The 20,950-nt window shown below is 42.3% G+C and overlaps 1 protein-coding gene and 1 long non-coding RNA gene across 4 annotated transcripts in view; one reads left to right on the forward strand and one right to left on the reverse strand.

The window, feature by feature from the left end:
- The first annotated feature begins 3,825 nt into the window (after positions 1-3,825).
- Positions 3,826-20,950, forward strand: part of LOC118146837 (uncharacterized) — a 34,798-nt gene continuing 17,673 nt past the window's right edge. For 2 of the 3 annotated variants that reach the window (XR_008475995.2, XR_013525714.1), the window contains exons 1-3: positions 3,826-3,996; positions 7,501-7,596; positions 10,506-10,629. This is a non-coding gene — a long non-coding RNA (uncharacterized LOC118146837). Of the gene's footprint in view, positions 3,997-7,500; positions 7,597-8,878; positions 9,164-10,505; positions 10,630-20,950 lie in introns of those variants that run through there. The other variant, XR_004732887.3, reaches the window with a different exon arrangement.
- On the reverse strand, positions 4,281-6,148 carry TXNDC2 (thioredoxin domain containing 2). Its single transcript, XM_002757050.6, has 2 exons — positions 5,839-6,148; positions 4,281-5,548 (listed from the first exon to the last, which is right to left on the reverse strand). The coding sequence occupies exons 1-2, from the start codon at positions 5,945-5,947 to the stop codon at positions 4,461-4,463; spliced, it is 1,197 nt and encodes a 398-aa protein (XP_002757096.1). The 5' UTR covers positions 5,948-6,148; the 3' UTR covers positions 4,281-4,460.

The following is a 20,950-nucleotide window of genomic DNA, read 5'->3' on the forward strand; positions in this document are numbered from 1 at the left end:
TATCAGAAAGGTGCCTCTCCAGGGATCAGAGAACTTTTAGTTTTCTAAACCAGGAATTCATGAAAACAGCATTAAGGTCAGCAGAAACGTAACATACAAGGACAACCTTACTCTTCCTTGTCCTTCTCCATGCCATATCTGCCTCTTACTTGAAATTACCATCTTAACCTAAAAAAAGATGACCCTCAACTTGTGTAAAAGTAATATACACTTCGAATCAATATGTAATAGGACGATCACATTTTTTTCCCATTGTTTTCACAATCCACTTTTCTTCATTTCAACTACTACCTGTCATTACTGGCCCTAACTTTTTCCTGTTTACCATTTTCTATCATCAACTTCTTCATTTTCCTATAAATTATCTTTTTTCCATTCTGGAATTTGAAATTTTTGATTTCCTTAAAACTTTAGGCTACAGCCTTGAGTTTTGTCTGACTCCGTGATATCTACATCCAAATATTTGTCATTATTGCACTGGGTATCTATTTTCATGTGGGTATTAAAGGATCTCGTGGTTCAAGCGCCATTATTATTTCAAAACTTGCAGCCTAACTTTTCCTTTTATCTCTTGGTTTGCTTTGTTTTTTAGTTAACTTTTATCTCCATAGAGTATAGCATTTCACAGTTCTCTTACAAGTTCTGGGAAACTTAAAAATCTGCCAAAAATCACTATAGAATTCTAAGTAACAACATACCGTAACTTTCTAGTATCTGCTGAATGTAATTTATTTGAAATACCATTTGAGTCTCAAAAAGACAGAAGTGTTGAACACTAAAGACATAGTTTATGAAGAACCAGATTGTTCATATTTAGAGAAAAACATGTTTCAAAAGCATCACTTAGAAGAACAGACCCCAGAACTTATCACACCCTGTTTATATCCTTTTCCTTTCTTTCCTTCCTTCCTTCCTTTCTTTTTCTTTTTCTTTCTTTCTTTCTTTCTTTTTCTTTCTTTCTTTCTTTCTTCCTCTCTTTCTCTCTCTCTTTCTCTCTTTTCTTTCTTGAGGCAGAGTCTTGCTCTGTTACCCAGGCTGGAGTGCAATGGCATGATCTCAGCTCACTGCAACCTCCACCTCCCAGGTTCAAGAAATTCTTGTGCCTCAGCCTCCCGAGTAGCTAGGATTATAGGCACTCACCACCAAACCCAGCTTATTTTTATATTTTTAGTAGAGACTAAAGGGTTTCAGCAAGTTGGCCAGGCTCGTCTATTTTCCAGGCTGGTCTCGAACTCCTGACTTGGTGATCCACCCACCTTGGCATCCCAAAGTGCTGGGGTTACAGGCGTAAGCCACCACTGTGCCCAGCCACCCTTTGAATCTTTCTAAGCATTCACTCATCAGGGTTCATATTCTCTTTTGATTGATATCCTATATGCCAACATTAGCAAAAGTTACTTACTATTATAAGATCATTTGTCATTTGAATAAGGCACAGATAACTGTTTAGTTTTAAGGCTGGATAGTTGCAGATTCAAGGAAACCAGATTGGATGAAAGTGAAATGAGAAGATGTGTTTAAAAGGAACTATTTCATGGGGATTTATATGTGAGATAATGTGATTCTGACCATATTCTCCATATTCTTAATGTGGTATCTTGGTCTAATGTTGAGTGCTGAAATGCCATCCCTTGCAATCTGTATGTCTGATTACAGACAGATCTTCCTTCCTCCCATTGCCATGGTAATCCACTCAGCTCCTGAGGCTTGATGGGACTGACCCTGCTCTGAGTGTGCACAAGTGACCAAGCCTGACCAATCGGGAGTCCTTCAACTCTTCCAAATACACAGAGTGGTTCAGGGATTGGTGCATGATACAGCCAATCAGAGTCTTTCCTGTGACTTTTGATGGGATTATCAGGAGACAGGCTCACCTTTTTATCGGTGATTATGAGCCAAAGAAGCAACTGATGATAAAATCAAGATGAACAGTAGAGCTAAGAGGTAGAAAACTGTGTTCTGATGTTGTTTGAATCCCTGAATCTGCCTAAAGTAGTTGATCTCCTCAGAATTTCCATTTTCAAGATTCAGTACCCTCTCAATTTTGCTGGAGCAGGTTTGAGTTGGCCTTTTGTCAGTTGTAATGAAAAAATGAATATATCACCTACCCCATAACACCCATGATCACATACATAGTTCATCTCCAAATGGAACTTCTGATTTGGGCTGATCTGAAGCCTAGAAGGCCCAAAATGCACAACTGGAATACAGAAACTCTGGATAAAGCCAGCATTAGGAGGCTTTTCCAGAACACCCTTGAGCTTGGGCCATTCACCTACTCCCCTTTGCTCAGGCTTCCCAGATTTTGTATTTTCTAGCAGTTGTTTGTATTCCCCGGCAATGTCTAAACAGTTGGAGTCTTCGAAGTATTCCATTGATTCTTTTTTCTTTTTGTATATAAAGTAATCAGGATAAAACAAAATGAGAATGAAAGAAAAGAATATTCTCACAGAGAGTTAGTCGGTGACAACACATAGCACCTTTCGTCCAATTTCAATAAAATAGAGATAATTCTGTTTTTAGTCTTTTGACCTGCTTTTTATTTTCTTGTTTTCATTTCTCAGTGAATTTGTTTGTTGTTGTTTTGAGACAGAGTCTCTCTCTGTTGCCCAGGCTGGAATGCAGTGGGAGTATCTTAGCTCACTGCAACCTCTGCCTCCTGGGTTCAAGCGATTCTCCTGCCTCAGCCTCCCGAGTAGCTGGGATTACAGGTACGTGCCATCATGCCAGGCTAATTTTTGTGTTTTTAGTAGAGACAGGGTTTCACCATGTTGGCCAAGCTGGTCTCAAACCCCTGACCTCAGGTGATCCACCTTCCCAGTCCCAGTCTTGAACTTAAGATAGGGATCGCAACTCAGCTGGCTATGTGAAGAAGCCAGCCAGGTTCTGGAGCAGAAGACTGGAGAGAGCGTGCCCTATCACATGGAGGCAGCACTCAGACCCCAAGGTTAGATTGGTTTTCTTGAGATAAAGCAAGCCTGGATTGCCAGATCTTACAATGTTTCAAGAAAAGCTAGACATCTAGATTAAAAAAGAAATCCGATGTTTTAAATGTTGGCAATGAATTCAAATTAAAAAAAAAACAACTCTGGACCAGCAAACAGTAAAATGGTGACTGCCAGAGAGTGGGGGAATGGGACACAGGGAATTGTTCAATGGTGTTAAGTTTCAGCTTCACCGATGAGTAAGTTCCATGGATCTGCTGTGCGGCATCATGACCCTAGTTTAAGTAACAGTACTGGACACTTAAAAATGTGTTAGGAGAGTGGATCTGTTAAGTGCTCTTACCATGATAGTAATTAACAATAAAGCACGGTGATACAAAAAAACTTCTGGAGGCAATCAAGGTGTTAATTAATTACTTTGATGGTGGAGATGGTAATCAATGGCATATGCCACACATCCAAACTCATCCAACTCCCTCCATTAACCATGTGCAGTTCTTTGTATATCAGGTATATCTAGTGAAGCTGATATTATTCATTTAAAAAAACCCACTCTGGACCAAGCCTCCATGTATGGTTCAGACCTGAGCCTTTGGATTTACAGATACCTGGGGCTCACTAAGTTCTCCAAACAAGACTCTGGTAGCGCCATGATTAGGTTAATTCATTAAAGTCTATGCCTATATGTCTAAGCTGGTAGAGTCATGTTAAAGGTGGGTTTGTTCAATATTGAAAACAAGAACCAATATAAGTTAAAAAGTCAGAGGAAGGTCTAGGTATTAGGAACCCAGTTACCAGGAAGACAAACCAGGAACTCTGCCATCAAGGCATGATGTCATAAAGGCAGCAAAGATCCAGAGGACTTCAACTTCTGAGAAACCTAAGTTCTGAGCTCTTGTCTCAGATTTTGTGAGCATAGATTATAGTAGACAGAGCCCTGGGCTTGAAATCTGGAAGCAGCATTGATCTCAGTTCTGTCACCAACACATCAGGCCTTGGACAACCCACTGAATTTCCCAAGGCCTCTAAGCGCTCCTGGCTCAAAAAGGAGGTTAGTTAAGATGTGAATCTTTCAAATTCCTTACGTCCAAAAGTATCTTATCAGAATCCCCAAAGATATGTGAGCATGAGAAAAGAAGTTTCTATTCATTTTTCAGTCATGCACCTCTACAGAAAAATTATCTAAATTTTCAGTCTTGCTGCAAATACTAAATAGTGGACTTTTCAAGGGCAAGTGAATTATAAATACCTACCAAGATTGAAAAATAGGAGACAGTGGGACTTACCAATCTTCATCAGAGGAATTTCTAATTTTACACTCTCCAACCAACAGAAACATAGTCACAATGTACTTTAATGCTTGGACTGTTTTTCGAAAAGGGTAGAATTAATATTACCATGTACAAGCAGTGCCATTTGGACATACATTTTTGTTATACCTGGTCTTCTTTGCAAATAATAAAAAAGAACTCAAAAGCTGTAAACATCTGACTGCCTACAATGCAGAATACATGTTTACTTTAATTCTGCAATGACTGCTTCGAGTTTTTCCTTAAGGGCGCCACAAAACTCGTCCACCTTTTCTTCTTTTTTATAAAACTGAAAGGTTGGGACACACATGACAGCACAGTCTCTCACTACCTCCTCACAGCCGTCAGCGTCCACCTCCAGGAACACCACATCCTCATGCTTCTCAGACAGGGCATGGAAGAATGGTCTGATGGTCCTGCAGGGCCCACACCATGTGGCTGAGAAGTCCACAGCTACCAGCTTCTGCCCAGCCTCCTTCAGTGCTGCCTCAAAGTCCTCCTTGCTCAGGATCATTTTCACCATGTCCCCCTCCAGGGACTCAGTTGTTTCTTCTTCAGGCTTTATTAGGATGTCACCCTCCTTGGGCTGGATGGCTTCTTCTGGGGACTCAGGGATGTCACCCTCCTTAGGCTGGATGGCTTCTTCTGGTAACTTGGGGATGTCACCCTCTTTGGGCTGGATGGCTTCTTTGGGGGACTTGGTGATGTCACTTTCCTTGGCCTGGATGGTTTCTTCTGGGGACTTGGTGATGTCACTTTCCTTGGCCTGGATGGTTTCTTCTTGGGATTTGGGGATGTCACCTTCCTTGGCCTGGATGGTTTCTTCTGGGGACTTGGGCTGGCTGGGCTTCACTGAGGACTTGGGAATATTGCCTAGCTTGGGCTGGATGGTCTTTACTGAGGACTTGGAGGTGTCACCCTGCTTGGGCTGGATGGGTTTTGCTGAGGACTTGGGAATACTGTCCAGCTTAGGCTGGATGGGTTTTGCTGAGGACTTGGGAATAGTGCCCAGCTTGGGCTGGATGGGTTTTGCTGAGGACTTGGGAATAGTGCCCAGCTTGGGCTGGATGGGTTTTGCTGAGGACTTGGGGAGGTCGTTCTGCTTGGGCTGGCTGGTGTTTGCTGAGGACTCGGATAGGTCGTCACCTTGCTGTGGGGCGTCGGACTCCTCTGTGGGCATGTGGAACGTGTGGCTGACCATGGGGAGAAAGACCTTCTCTTTGGCCTGGGTTGTGTCCAAGAAGTCCAGGGTCAGGAGAGGCACATTGCTGGACAAGACTTCTAATGAACTTTCTGTACCCAAAAAAAGGTAAATAAATAAAATAGAAATGCAAAAGAAGAACCAAACAAATTCTTATCATACCCCAAGGAAACTGAGGTCACTCTTAGAGATCATGAGTGAAGTCTGATGAATGATGTATTAATCTGAATAACTCATTCAACAGAAGGTCAAACAGCGCGTGATTACATGTATCTTCTGTATACATATTCTTAAACCACAATTTTCCCTTCTTGGTTCAACACCCTGCCCACTCCCTAACTGCAGAGGTCTTTAAGGCAAGCCTCTTTCTGTACCCACTTACCATTAGCGTCACCTTCATTTGTTTCTTCCTTAGTGCCCAGCCTCATTTCTGGTTTTCCAGGGGCTCCAGGTTTAACACTTTCCATTACTAGTTCCTTGTCTATATCCATTCCTGATCCTTCGTAGATGCCTCATAATAAAGGCCGTTTCCTTCATCTTTTTCCAAGCTATCCATCCTAACATCAAAATATGAGTAAAACTTATATTTGGGCAGCACGTTACAGTTGGTTTTCCTCTCTGTATTAACAACAGTGATATTTAAGAGCTTCAAGGTGGCTGCCCTGTGCTGAAGCTGGGGCTTTGGATTCACTGACATCATTTCCTGTAACACAACAAACCACTGAGGTCAGAAACATTATGATGAGCACCTTACACATGAGAAGTTATGTAGCTCACTCAAGGTCACAAAGCTAGGGTGGGGGCAGGATCCAAAGCCCATGCCCTGCACTATGAGGCTGTGCTGGACTGCTTGCCACAAGTCCCATCCAGCCTGGGTTCTCAAACAAGTCCCATTCAACCTGAGTCCTGTGAACCAACCTTCTGATCATCTCCCTCCAGGATCCCCAGCTCCAGCTTTCTCTTTATGACTCACCCATTGTGACTAGCTTCTAAGTATCTCCTTCTAAGTAGCTTCTAAGTATAACCATTTAGCCTCCTCTGCAAAGTGCCCCACGGGGTCAAATGTTCAGCTCCTGCCAGACGGCCTCCTTCCCCACCCCCACTACCTCCCAGGCCCACCAGCCCAGCCTGTGCCCTCCCTGGTCTGACACATTCAAGTACACAGCTCTTTCAGCCTTTAAATGCAGAAGAACAACCTCTTTGTGAATAATCCTGGTTCTATAAGCCACATCTACCCCATCCTGTGGATTGGGATGCCAAATGCCTGTTCTCCAGGGATATTTATTTGATCAGTTCAGGACCTCTGGCTCGTTTTCCACCTTCACTTTGCACAGCACATCCAGTCCTAGGTGGGATGCATCAGTGTGGAATTTTGCCTTCTCTACATTTACTTTGAACAAATCCTCATATGTTTAAGTTTCACCCCAACAATATACGTGTTGAAAGTGGTCAGACATGGTGGCTGACACCTGTAATCCCAGTACTTTGAGAGGCCAAGGTGAGAGATTTCTTGAGCCTAGGAGTTTGAGACCAGCCTGGGCAACATGGCAAAACCCCATCTCTACAAAAAATACAAAAACTAGCCAGGCATGGTAGTGCACACCTGTCCCAGCTTCTCAGGAAGCTGAGGTGGGAGACTTCCTTGAGCCAGGGAGTTCAAGGTTGCAGTGAGCTGTGATCTCTATATTACACTCCAGCTGGGGCAACAGAGCAAGGCCCCATCTCTAAAAACTAAAAAGTGTTGAAATCTTGTCAATAGGAACCTCGAAACATCTAATAGCAATGGTTCAATTATCTGGATTTTTATATCAAAACGTGTTTTACTAAGGGGGAGAGAGACTACTGGCCTTAGCAAATCCATAGTTCCTTTTTTTTCTTTGAGACAGTCTTTCCCTATCGCCCAGGCTGGAGTGCAGTGGCACAATCTTGGCTCACTGCAACCTCTGTCTCCTGGGTTCAAACAATTCTCTTGCCTCAGCCTCTCAAGTAGCTGGGATTACAGGCGTGCACCGCCATGCCAAGCTAATTTTTGTGTTTTTTTTAGTAGAGACAAGTTTTCAACATGTTGGCAAGGCTGCTCTCTAACTCCTGACTTCAAATGACCCACCCACCTCAGCCTCTTAAATTGCTGGGATTACAGGTGAGCCACCATGCCTGGCCCAGAAAATCCATAGATCTTAATAACATGAATCTTATTGCAGGGAAGAGCTCATGCTTCCACTCTGTTTCCTCAGATACTGGCAAGGAAAGCTCTCCCGTCTCTCACTGGGAGACTTTGGGCCTTTCTCATGTAATCTTTTGAAGGACGGGAGGTTGTCTTCACTCTCCAATGCAAACAGCTTCCACAGCTAACAGGTCTCTTTTTCATGGTGCCCTATTTTAAAGCAGAGGATGGAAATAAAATTAAGACACTTAACTGCCCAATGTCTTCCTTCTTAGTAAGTGTTAGGAGAAAGGAGCCGAAGCAGCAAGGATGGGCATCGTTTGTGGAAATCATCATGAGCAGATTTTATTAGCACAATGGGGGCAGCATCTTTGGCCGTTGCTCATTGGCAAGTTAATTTATCTCCTTGGATCCTATCTTATACAGGGTCCCTGCTGTTTGGAAGGGAGTAGATAAGGACACGGAGGAATTCCACTGCTGAGGGGCAGAAGTGAAAGCATCACCCCTGCCATCCGAGTAGATATGGAGGCAAGGGGACAGTTGCCTGTGTCCCTGCCTCCCTCCTTCAGGTTGATCGTTGGCATGGATGCTGGTCAGATGTGCAGCTGGGCGCGGTGGTTCATGCCTGTCATCCCAGCACTTTGGGAGGCCGAGGCAGGAGATCACCTGAGGTCAGGAGTTCAAGACCAGCCTGGACAACATGATGAAACCCCATCTCTAAAAGTATAAAAGTTAGCTGGACATGGTGGTGCATGTCTGTAATCCCAGCTACTTGGGAGGCTGAGGCAGGAGAATTGCTTGAAACTGGGAGGTGGAGGTTGCAGTGACCCGACATGGTGCTACTGTACCAACCGGGGTGATGGAACAAGACTCTGTCTCAAAAAAAAAAAAAAAGATTAAAAAAGCTGTGCAGCTGAAAGCAGAGGGACATCTGCCTCCTGCTTCACCTGGAAGGCCAGGAGAAGCCCACATTCAACACAGCACTGTCCTCATGCAGCACGGCCCCTGACAGAGGGTAGGAATGAATGTGGGGACCTGGGGCAGGCCCTACAGCCTGCAAGAGGCAGGCCAAAGATCTAGCAACTGTGTACACCCCAGAGTGGGGCTGGGAGTGCTCTGAGACTGGTGAATGATAGAGGCCTAGAGGAAGAAGCCAGAGTAGGAAGATCTGTGATCAGATGCAAGGACTGGAATCACAGACTCCAGCAGTGAGTAACATCACAATGCCCCTGTCCTAAATGAAATCAGTGAGTCCTTCGAGAGATCTGAGGCTGGGGACCAGGCCAGACCAGCCAATTCACATGGGAAACCAGCATGGGACCAGAGCACCCGGTACACTTATCCACATAGCCCTGGGCATCCAGACACTATGGAGAAACTGAGAACTCTGAAAGATTGTGCCGCTACACCAAGGAAAAGGGTTCTTTGAGCCAGAATTTGACAAACAGGCAAACTTAATTGAGTATCCCTGCTCCTCACCACCCTACCCCAAAACCCATTGAGATAAGGCTCATGGGAAGAGTGAGCCAGTCTAGAGAAATATGTAAGTGATATTGTACCTGCAATTCTTAGTAAAAGGGAGGAAATCTGTGACTCTGTTACATTTATACTTGAAGCTCTTCGTTGTATTTTAGTTTTGGCACTTGTTCCTGATATTTTTACTCTTCTTTCTGCAATTCAGATGGATTCCAAGCAACTTGATATATTAATGCTTCCATTTGACTTGTCATAGAATGTATGTTTTCCTTCAGCACAAGCTCATCCCCAAATAGCTCATGAGCCCTTATGTCAGTCAGGTTGTGTCTCAGGAAACAGAAACAACCAGCTATTTTAGGCCTAGGATGATTTGGGCAATTATAAAACTGCTGGCAAGGCTGCCTATTGAGGCTAGGTATCCACGAATGATTCCCAGAACACTGAGCAATGATACCAAACAGGCTTGCCAGGATCACTACAACCTCCAGGATATCAGGAAGGTAGAAAATTAGAAGGCCACGACCCAAACTGTTGGCTTCCAGAACCTTCTGCTATAGCCACCATCCAGGAGTGAATCTGCCTCAGCTCCAACTCCCTCTGAGCTCAGAGCTGGAGATGAATTCTGGTTTTCTGTTGCAGCCCCCACTGAGCTCCTGCAGACAGGGGCAGAGCTGATACTGTGGCCTCCTTCTCAGGAAGTTTCATCTACTGGTGGATGCTAATTCATACTCAGCAACTCAGCTGCAAGGGAGTCAAGGAAACATGACTTTTTGTTCCCAGCCTCTGCAGCACAGGGAGGCACACCAGAAGGAAGTTGGAATAAGCACTGCCTGTAAAGCCATTTCTATCACACCCTTACAAGGACAGTATTATGCGCAATTTTTTTTGAGATGGAATTTCTCTCTTGTCGCCCAGGCTGGAGTGCAATGGTGTGATCTCGACTCACGGCAAACTCCGCCTCCTGGGTTCAAGTGATTCACCTGCCTCAGCCTCCCCAGTAGCCAGGAACAGGCGCCTGCCACCACACTTGGCCGATTACTGTATTTTTAGTAGAGGCAGGGTTTCACCACATTGGCCAGGCTGGTCTCGAACTCTAGACTTCAGGTGATCTGCCTGCATCAGCCTCCCAAAGTGCTGGGATTACAGGCATTAGCCACTGCACCCGGCCTATAAATAGGTATGAATTTTTTTATACCTTATGCTGGCATACATTTTTGTTTTATAGTTGCAAAAATAATATGTGTTCACAATATAAAAATTAGAAAACAGGTAAAAAGAAAATGAAAATTACTCATAGTGCTTCATACCTCAGGAATCATTGTTATAATATTGTGATGTACATTCTTTGTTTTTTGTCAATTCACATGTAGTTATTTTCTTTCTTTTTTTTTTTTTTTTTTTTTTTTAAGAGATAGGGCTTCACTGTGTCACCCAGGCTGGAGGGCAGTGGTGCCATCACTAGTCACTGCAGCCGCAAACTCCTGGGCTTCAGTGATCTTTCTGCCTCAGCCTCTCCAGTGCCTGGAACTACAGGTAAGGACCACGTAATTGTTTTGGTTTTTTGTTTGTTTATTTGTTTTGAGATGGGGTCTTGCTGTGTCTCCCCAGGCTAGAGTGCAATGGCACAATTGCAACCCCTGCCTCCTGGGTTCAAGCAATTCTCTCATTTCTGCCTCCCAAGTAGCTGGGACTGCAGGCATGTGCCATCATGTCTAGATTATTTTTGTATTTTAGTAGAGATGGGGTTTACCATGTTGGCCAGGCTGGTCTCCAACTTTTGATCTCAAGTGATCTGACAGCCTCAGCCTTCCAAAGTGCTGGGATTACAGGCGTGAGCCATTGCACCCAGTCTTTTAAAAAAATTATTATTATTTTATTATTTTTTATAGATACAGAGCCTCACTATGTTGCCCAGGCTGGTCTCAAACTCTGTGTTCAAGCAGTCCTCCTGCCTTAGCCTCCCAAAGTGCTTAGATTACATGTGAGCCACTGCGCCTGGCTGATATTTTCAGATGAGATAATTTTCCAAGAAAGATACTATTTTGGAATCTTTTTCACTTAAGAATGTATTTCCAGGTTTTCTCCAGCGAAGGTCACTGGGTGCCTGTGCGTGGGTAGGGGAGGGAATGGGGAGGCACCTCTGGGCCTTGGCCCTTCCCTCAATTTTTCCTTCCTTGAACCTTGAGTTCCTTGGTCTATGCTTGTGCAGAGAACTCAGTGCTAATTTTATTATGAGATTTTATTCCTGAATTTTGGCAAAACTCCATAGGCTTAACCCATTGGCTTCAAAAACTTTGGGCAGTTGTGTTACGTGTCTCCCTCCTTACTACTTACTTTAGTCATTGGCCATGCACTCGTGTTTGGAATTAACATGATGAGTCCCTCTCCACTCAGCTCCATTCATGCAATCATAGATGACTACACTAAAAATCAACAATGGAAGAAATGTCAGAAAGAGGCCACCCCAGCATTAAGAGATATTCTTATCATCAATGTAAGCCAAATATTCTTTCTTGCAGCCAAAGAACTTTTTTTTGAGACAGAGTTTCACTCTATTGCCCAGGCTGGAGTGCAGGGGCATGATCTCAGCTCACTGCAACCTCCACCTCCCAGATTCTCCTGACTCAGCCTCCTGAGTAGCTGGGATTACAGGCACCTGTCACCACACCCAGCTAATTTGTGTGTTTTTAGTAGAGACTGTTTTCACCATGTTGGCCAGGCTGGTCTCTAACTCCTGACCTCAGGTGATCCACCTGCCTTGGCCTCCCAAAGTGCAGGGATTATAGACATGAGCCACCGCATCTGGCTTCCAAAGAACTTTATAGCAAAAATTGAATTTTCTGTAGACACAGTAACACCAAGCACTTACTTATGTTTTTGACATCATAAGTTTGATCATAATTATTTTGACTATCTTTTTTTGTTTTTGAGTTGAGTCTCACTCTTGTCACCCAGGCTGGAGTACAGCAGCCCTATCTTGGCTCAGGCTCACTGCAACTTCTGCCTCCCAAGTTCAAGCAATTCTCCTGTCTCAGCTTCCCAGGCATCTAGGCTTCAGGCGCCTACCACCATACCCGGCTAATTTTTGTACTTTTAGTAGAGATGAGGTTTCACCATGTTGACCAGGCTGGTCTTGAACTCCTGACCTCAGGTGATCTTCCTGCCTCAGCCTCCCAAAGTGCTGGAATTACGGGTATGAGTCACGGGGACCAGCCTTAACTATCTCTCTTAGTTAGATGCTATTGAGTTGTAAAGAGAATAAATTTAGGCCAGATGCAATGGCTCTTTGGTAGCACTTTGGGAGGCTGAGGTGGGTGGATCATTTGAGATCAGAAGTTCAAGACCAGGCTGGCCAAGATGGCAAAGCCCCATCTCTACTAAACATACAAAAATTAGTTGGGCATGGTGGTGGACACCTGTAGTTTCAGCTACTCACAAAGCTGAGGCAGGAGAATCACTTGAACTGGGAGGTGGAGGTCGCAGTGAGCTGAGATTGTACCACTGCATTCCAGCCTGAGTGACAGAGCAAGACTCTGTCTCAAAGAAAAAAAAATTAATTTGAACTTATCCAAGATTGTCTCATTAATATTGTAAATGTTCTCAAATAGTAATTATGACCAGAATAAGTAAAATATTATACTACCATAAAAATAAATGTTTTTGTACAACAGGGTAGCATATGCCTATAGTCCTAGCTATGCTGGAGGCTGAGGCAAGAGGATTGCTTGAGCCAAGGAGTTGAAGTCCAGTCAGGGAGACATAGCAAGATCCTGTCTGTAAATAAGTAAATAAATAAATGTTCTTAGGTTTTGAGTATGCACCTATAGCAAGAATCTGCAACTTTTTTTCCATAAGGGGCAGAAAACTATTTCAGACTTCGCAGACCACACTTCTGCCAGAACTATTCAACTCTGCTGTTAAGTATGAACGCATGAGACAGTCACACATAAGCAGCTATTATGGTTTCAATGTGTCCTTGCAAAATTCATATACTGGAGTCTTAACCCCCAGTACCTCAGAATGTGATTCTTGTTTTGGAAATTGGGTGATTACACATAGAACTAGTTAAGATGAAGTTATGCAAGGGTAAGGTAGGGTTCCTTATTCCTTATGACTGATATCCTTATAAAGAGAGGGAAATGTGGACAAAGACACGCACAGTGAGAAGACAATGTGAAGGGGCATGGGGAGAAGATGGCCATCTACAAGCCAGGGAGAGAGGCCTGGAGCAGATCCTTCCGTCATAGCCCTCAGAACACCTTAGCTGGATTTCTAGCCTCCAGAACTGTGAGACAATCCATTTCTGTTGTTGAAGGTAGGTGGATCACCTGAGGTCAGGAGTTAGAGACCAGCCTGGCCAACATGGTGAAAACAGTCTCTACTAAAAACACACAAATTAGCTGGGTGTGGTGGCAGGTGCCTGTAATCCCAGCTACTCAGGAGGCTGAGTCAGGAGAATCACTTGAATCTGGGAGGTGGAGGTTGCAGTGAGCTGAGATCATGCCCCTGCACTCCAGCCTGGGCAATAGAGTGAAACTCTGTCTCACAAAAAGTTCTTTGGCTGCAAGAAAGAACATTTGGTTTGTTGTTACAGCAACCCTAGCAAACTAGCAGCAAATATAGCAGCCATACGCAGTACATAAACGGATGGACAAGACTGTGTCCCAATAAAACTTTATTTATAAAAATGGGCAGCTGGCCAATGGGCCATAGTTATATAGGCTCCCTGACCTACATAACCATTTTTAATGGCCGATTAGTGTTCTTTTGAATGGATGAATTACGGTTTATTTAAATAATTTGCTATTGGTGGGTAAAGGTTGGTTTAGATTCTTTACTATTATAAACAATGTAGTAATAAACATATTTATGAATAAGTCTTTCCACATACTAACTTTCTTCTTAGAAAAATTCTAAAAATGAAATCCTTAGATCAATTGGCAGACATTCTAAAGACTTTTGATAGATAGTGCCAAAATGTTTTTAAGAAAAGCTGTTCTATCAGCAAGGTATTAAAGTGCAATTGATGGACAAAAACATTGTTATTATTAACAATTTGCATTTCTTTATTGAAATTTTTAAAATATTTATCATCAATTTGCATTTCTTTCTTTACAAATTGCTATATCATGGCCTTTGCTTAATATTTCTTGAGGGGAAGGCATATCCATATATATTAATTTTCTTAACAAATTATATGTAATTTCCTTTTACCAGTCATTGTCATAGTTTTTTTCTCAGTTTGCCTTTTAATTTTGTTGATGCTATTTTGGGAACAATACATAGATGCTTCCATTTTTGTGTAGTCAAATCTATCAATTTTCTCTTTTCTGATTTCTCCGGGTGATGTATTTATATACAAACTTCGGAACTTCTGATTCTGAGACTGCCTTCTTGACAGCCCCAAATGACTAGTAATAGTAACAGCAATAAAAATAATAGTGCTAAAAGTTTTGAGGATTTAATTCAATGAGGATTCTAATACAATGAGGAAATCGTTTAAAGTGAAGTTAGTCTATAATTCACTCCTTTTGTTAACTTACTAAAAATACAACCATCTCAGAGAGTTAAAGAGAGCATGTATATACATTAGGGCTTTTATTTTTTTAATACTACATATACACCAGTGCCCACAGATTTACTGTGGAAGAATAAAAATATTCTCCCTCTAAGGATACAGACTCTTGGTTATTTAGGCTAATGGAAAGGCAATGGGGAGAGGGAAATTTAATATGGATCACCACTACTCAACACAGTAAGATGCAAAATGGGTGCATTCTGTGGAATTTTGTAAGAAAAGAGCCTTGCTAGAAATCATATCTCCAAATGAAGATTTGGAGATCTTAACCCTGTTACCAAGTAAAAAAGGGTAATGCCTGATGCACTAGAAGCCAATGCTATGAAAAAGCAAAGCTTTTTATTGCAAGAAAGCTAGCAGAGAGACGAGTCCAGCTCAAATTAATCTCCCGGTGGCCAGGAAAGGATTAGGGGGTGGAATCTAGGATTAGAAGATAATTGGTGGAAGGAAAAGGGAGGTCTGGAAACTCCTCGGCATGCACAGTTACGTCTTCCTGCCACCTCATGAGTTGCTTGTGTCAATTTCAGGGGGAGTCAGTGTGAAACACATAGTGGAAACGGGCTGTGACATCAGCAAGCTTGTTCTTTGCAAAGTCCAGTTGGCCATTTTGGTTCCAACCAATTTCAGCCAGTTTTGAAATCTTGCAAGCTGCGTGACTTTCAGCATTTCAACAAGTGGTTTCTCTGTCTGCCATCCTGCAAACTCAAGAATTTCTGTTAGTCATTGCTTTCTTACTCTTTGGGCCATAGTGTCAGTTTCAGCTTTGCAATAATTGTTTCTTTTCTTATCTGCTATCCTGTAAGCCCAAGAATTTCTGTTAAGCATTGTTTCTTTAACTCTGGGGGAAGTTTTAACCCCAAGTTTTCTATCTTAGTTACAGTACTAACTGGATCACACAGGGGGCTGTCCCTTACCTTTGACATTCCTTCCAATCTTTACCCCAGAGAGAAGCAGCTCTTTGGGCATAATAATACATTTTTACATAAACTTTTAATTTTAGCATACACGTGTACATAGAAAAGTTTCAAAGATAGTACAAAGTTCTCATACACCCCACATCCAATTTTCTCCATTGTTAATGTCTTACATTACTATAGTATATTTGTCACAGCTAGGGAACCAACACTGACATATTATTATTAACTAAAACCCATACTTTATTTGGATTTCATTAGCTTTTCCCTAACATCCTTTATTTTTTCTTCCTGGACCCTATCCAGCGTACTGTGTTACATTTCGTTGTCATGTTTTCTTAGGCTTCTCTGAGCTGTGACAGCTTTTCAGATTTTCCTTTTTTGATCATCTTAACAGTTCTGAGAAGTACTGGTTAGGTATTTTGAAAAATATCCCTCAATTGGTGTTTGGCTTGTGTGTTTCTCTTGAACTACTGAGCTCAGATGATCCATCCACCTCAGCCTCCCAAAGTGCTAGGATTACAGGCATGAGCCACTGCGCCTGGCCATTGGCCAGTGTGTTTCTCATGGTTAGACCAGGGTTACGTGTTTTGGGGAGGAAGACCACAGAGGTAAAATGTCATTTTCGTCACTTTATCATAAATTAAGCATATCAAGGGTTGATACTATCAACATGACTTATCACTGATGATGTTGACCTTGACCACTTGGCTGGGTTGGTATTTGTCAGGTTTCTCCAAAGTGAATGATTTTACTGTGAATAATTTTACCCTTTCCTTACTGTATGTACCCTTTGGAAGGAAGTCACTATCCACAGCCCGTGCTCAAGGGGTGGAGATGATGCTCTACTTCTTTGAAGGAGGAGTATCCACAGAAATGATTTGGAATTCTTCTGTTTGGGAGATTTGCCTCCCCTGACAATTTATTAATTCAATCATTTATTAATATCAGTGTGGATTATGGGTATTTATTTTGTACTTTGGGTTATGATCCAATGCTACATTTTTATTTTTTGCTCAAATGCTTAACTTTGGTCATTGAGAGCTCTTTCCAAATGGCTTCTATGTCCTATTGACATACACCTGCTGGTTTGCTTTTTAAGCTCTTCCTTACTGGCACTACAAGATACTCCTGGTTCATCCTGTATATTCACTGCCCCAGCTGTAGAATTATCTATTTCTAGGTTTTTTTAAACTGGGGAATGGTATTTAGAAACTGAGACTTAGGCTACATGTGTTCACTGATGCTGGGTATCATTGTCTGTAGACCCTCCCAGTGAACATGATTAGGAAGTATATACATATATGTATGTGTATAAATGTATGTATAGTAACCCTTACATACACACAAATTATAATTACCTCTATATCTGTCTAGCAGTATTTATATTAAGTTAAACATGAGTTCATACTGAACAGCCCTGAGGAGCCCGGATCCAAGATGGCAGTTTAGGAGCAACTCAGGATTGCAGCTCCCAGTGAAAGCACAGAGGATGAGTTCATACTGATGTTCAACTCTAATTCAGTACCACATGGCTCCTTTCAGCCTTTCTCTCTTGCTTGTCTGTAACCTTCTACTCCAAAAGTAACTTGGTTCCCATCATGAACTAACCATTTACGTATTTACCCAATCCCAGAATGCATGTAGAATGGTTTCAGAATAGTTAACCTATACCTCCATGGTTAGCAACTTTATCAACTAGAGCACAGTGTTTTTATACAGTTCCTTCACCTTTAGTTTTATAGTTTCCAGCATTTCCATAGTTACTTATGTCAGCATTTATTTCCCTCAACACCTTCAGCGACGTTATATCACATATTTGTAATATAATTAAAGTCATGCACCACATAATGATATTTGGTCAGTGATGGACCGCGCATACAACAGTGATCCCATAAGATTATAACAGAACTGAAAAATCCCTATTGGTTAATGGCATCATGGCCACCCTAATGTCACGGCACAGTTACTTTATTTTTAAAATAAAGTTAGTGTAGCCTAAGGGTATAGTGTTTATAAAATACACAGTAGTGTACAGGCATGTCCTAGGCTTTTACGCTCGCCACTCATTCACTGACTCACCCAGACCAACTTTCTATGTATGGAAAGTGCCCTATGAAGGTGTACCATTTTAATCTTTTATAACGTATTTTTACTGCACCTTTTCTATGTTCAGATATGGATTAGGTACACAAATACCATTAAATTACAATTGCCTACAGTAATCAGTATAGTAACATGCTGTATAGGTTTATAGCCTAGGAGCAATAGGCTCTACCATTAGGTTTGTGTAAGTATACTCTATGATGTTCGCACCATGATGAAATCACCTAATGACATATTTCTTAGGATGCATCCCTGTCATTAAGTGATGCATGGCTGTATACTCTTTTCCTTTTCTTTTTTTGAGACAGGGTCTCACTTTGTTGTCCAGGCTCGAGTGCAGTGGTGTGAACACAGGCTCACTGCAGCCTCAACCTCCCTGTCTCAAGCAATCCTGCCACCTCAGCCCCTCAAGCAGCTGGGACTACAGGTGTGTACCACCACGCCTGGCTAATTTTTGTTGTTGTTGTTGTTGTTGTTTTGTAGAGAGAGGGTCTCACTATGTTACCCAGGCTATGACTGTATATTCTTTGGTCACAGTCTGCATTTCATCCTGGAATCCTGTTCTCTTGGTTGATTTTTTTCAAATTTACATGTATTAATTTGTGCTGTGGAGTCCTTTAGGTTTTGACAAATAAATGGTGTTTTTTTTTTTCTGAGAAGTTTCGCTCCTGTTGCCCAGGCTGGAGTGCCCAGGCAGGATCTCGGCTCACTGCAACCTCCACCTCCCAGGTTCAAGCAATTCTCCTGTCTCAGCCTCCCAAGTAGCTGGGATTACAGGCATGCACCACCACACCCAACTAATTTTTTGTATTTTCAGTAGATATGGGGTTTCACTATGTTGGCGAGGCTGGTCTCAAACTCCTGACCTCAGGGGACCCACCTGCCTTGGCCTCCCAAAGTGCTGGGATTACAGGCGTGAGCCACCACGCCTGGCCAATGGATGGTATTATTAACCACCACTACAGTACCATACAGGATAATTTCATAGCAGTAGAAAATCTGTGCTTCACCTAGTCAACCATCATCCTTCTGCAAACCCACAGCAACCACTGATCTTCCCATTGCCTCTATAGTTTTGTCTTTCCTAGAACGTTGTAAAATAGAATCCTACCATATGCAATTCTTAGATTGACTTCTTATGCATTTAAGGCATTCCCATGTTGTTTTGTGTACTGTTTATTTCTTTCATCACTGAAAAACATCCATTTTAGTTAAACTCAAAAAGCAGATCCTAAGACAAAAATTTGAATATAAGTAGTTTATTTGGGAGATAATCCCAGGAGACATTGGAGGGGGAGTTGGGAGGTGATCAAGTCTGCTGCCACTGTGCACAACTGAAGCTCACATCCAAGCCGAGCTGGGAGAGTAATGCCAACTCTCTAACCTTCATTGGAACATTTTGTCCAGGGGCAGTAAGCCTGGCACTTCTGCTTGCCCTATGCACAGGCCCTGCATGTTCTCACAACCATCCTGAAAGAATGACAGGTGTCTACAGTAAGCAGTCATCTGAGAATAGAGGCCAGTACTGAGAAAGTGTGCTTGGAGAGGGTACCTGCAATGTCTATTACAAGAGGTGAGCAGTATTAGCAGAAGAAAGATTTCTCTTCTAGATTCCACTCTAAAGAGTCTGCAAATCTAACTGAGGATGCCTGGGCACCCTGCCAAGATAGAGCTGTGAGCACTGGTCCGACTTTGATCACTTTTGACTTTCTAGTGTAATGTTTAAAGGTCTCTGGTGTGATTATTTACTGGAAAATTCTGTTTGGAGCTGCTTTGGTAAGATTCAGGGTAGGTGTAAGTTTGTTGATGTTTTAATATAAATATACTACTAAAAAGACTTAACAAATGCACATGACTACTGGCCATAGTTCATGGTGCAAAGACATTGCTCTCTGCATACTGTTCTCTGAATCTACCAATGCCCACATCTAAAGAAGCCAGACAAGTGAGCAGACTACTAGAGGCTACACTCACCTTCAGAACAAGTGGAGCCACAGTGGAGTGGAGCAGGTAGAAAGAAGCAAAGCAGCAGGCCCCAGTAATCATCTTTCAGTGTATTGTAGCTTTGCCTTTCATACACTGTTTAGATGTTCAAACAGATGGTCAATACTGACCTTCCTGGGAAGGGCCCAAGCTCATTCTCACAATAAGTGAATGTGGTATTCAGTGGGCCCTTAATGCATGAACGAATAAAAGCGTGGCTGGATTACAGCTTGTATAATGGGAAACAGTTGAAGACAGTTTATACTAAAACACTTAATTTAAAAAATATTTTTACTAAAAATGACCTTTATGACCATCTGGCAGACCATGATCTCTACCTTAGCCTCTGAGTAAAGAAACAGGAGAATCACTATGCATTGTGCATATCAAAACATCACTACATACCCCATAAATTTGTACCATTGTTATGTTAATTAAAAAAAAATAAAGGAAATAGGAGAGAGAGGAAAGACAGTATTCACGTGTTTACAATACATCCAAATTTTAAAATCATAATACTGGAAAACAAACGTTTAAATCAAAAAGAGTAAAATGTCACAGACTAACAGTCCTGTCAGCACCATACATTTAATGAAATGATGTTATATGGTACACATCTCTCTTCCCCAGTCCAAATATAGTCTTCTTGAGGGTAAGATAGGCTGTGGATCTAGTCTTTACAGCCCAGCATGGAATAACCTAGACACCCAATGAAAATTTGCACAATAGGATCAAAGTGCCCATATCTTGTGAGTTTCTCTTTTTTGACTCACCAAGGTAATCACAATTAACTTCCTGGTTTCCTGCTATAACACTGAGTGTAGAGAATAAAAATGACATTTTAATACTAGACTTATGGTGTTTAGTGCAAACAATGCACTAATCTCTGGTAAACACAATTTGACCCTAATTTATGGGCTAGCCTGCTGCCCCTAATTCTATCATGACTGTAATTCCTTCTGGGGAGATCTAGGAAAGCCTCCTAAAATTGCTTCCCAGCCTCTAATGCAGGGTGGTATATTGCCAGGTAGAGAGAAGCAAAGGGGGATAGCCTTCCAGTTAGGAGAAAGCAACCAGGCTGTGACGTGAGCAGGAGCAGGGACCCTGGGCAGCGATGGGGCCAGGATGGAGGCTGTGCTAAATGAGAGGGACATTTCACCACAGGTTACAGAGTTGCTATTTTACTTAATTTGCAATAAGGGTCTCACGGAAAGTTTTCAGGATATGATATGATTTGCTCTGGACTTATCCCACTTATTGCTAGCATATTCTA

This window comes from Callithrix jacchus, chromosome 13, assembly GCF_049354715.1.
Source record: "Callithrix jacchus isolate 240 chromosome 13, calJac240_pri, whole genome shotgun sequence".
In the NCBI taxonomy this organism is placed as follows: Eukaryota; Metazoa; Chordata; class Mammalia; order Primates; family Cebidae; genus Callithrix; species Callithrix jacchus.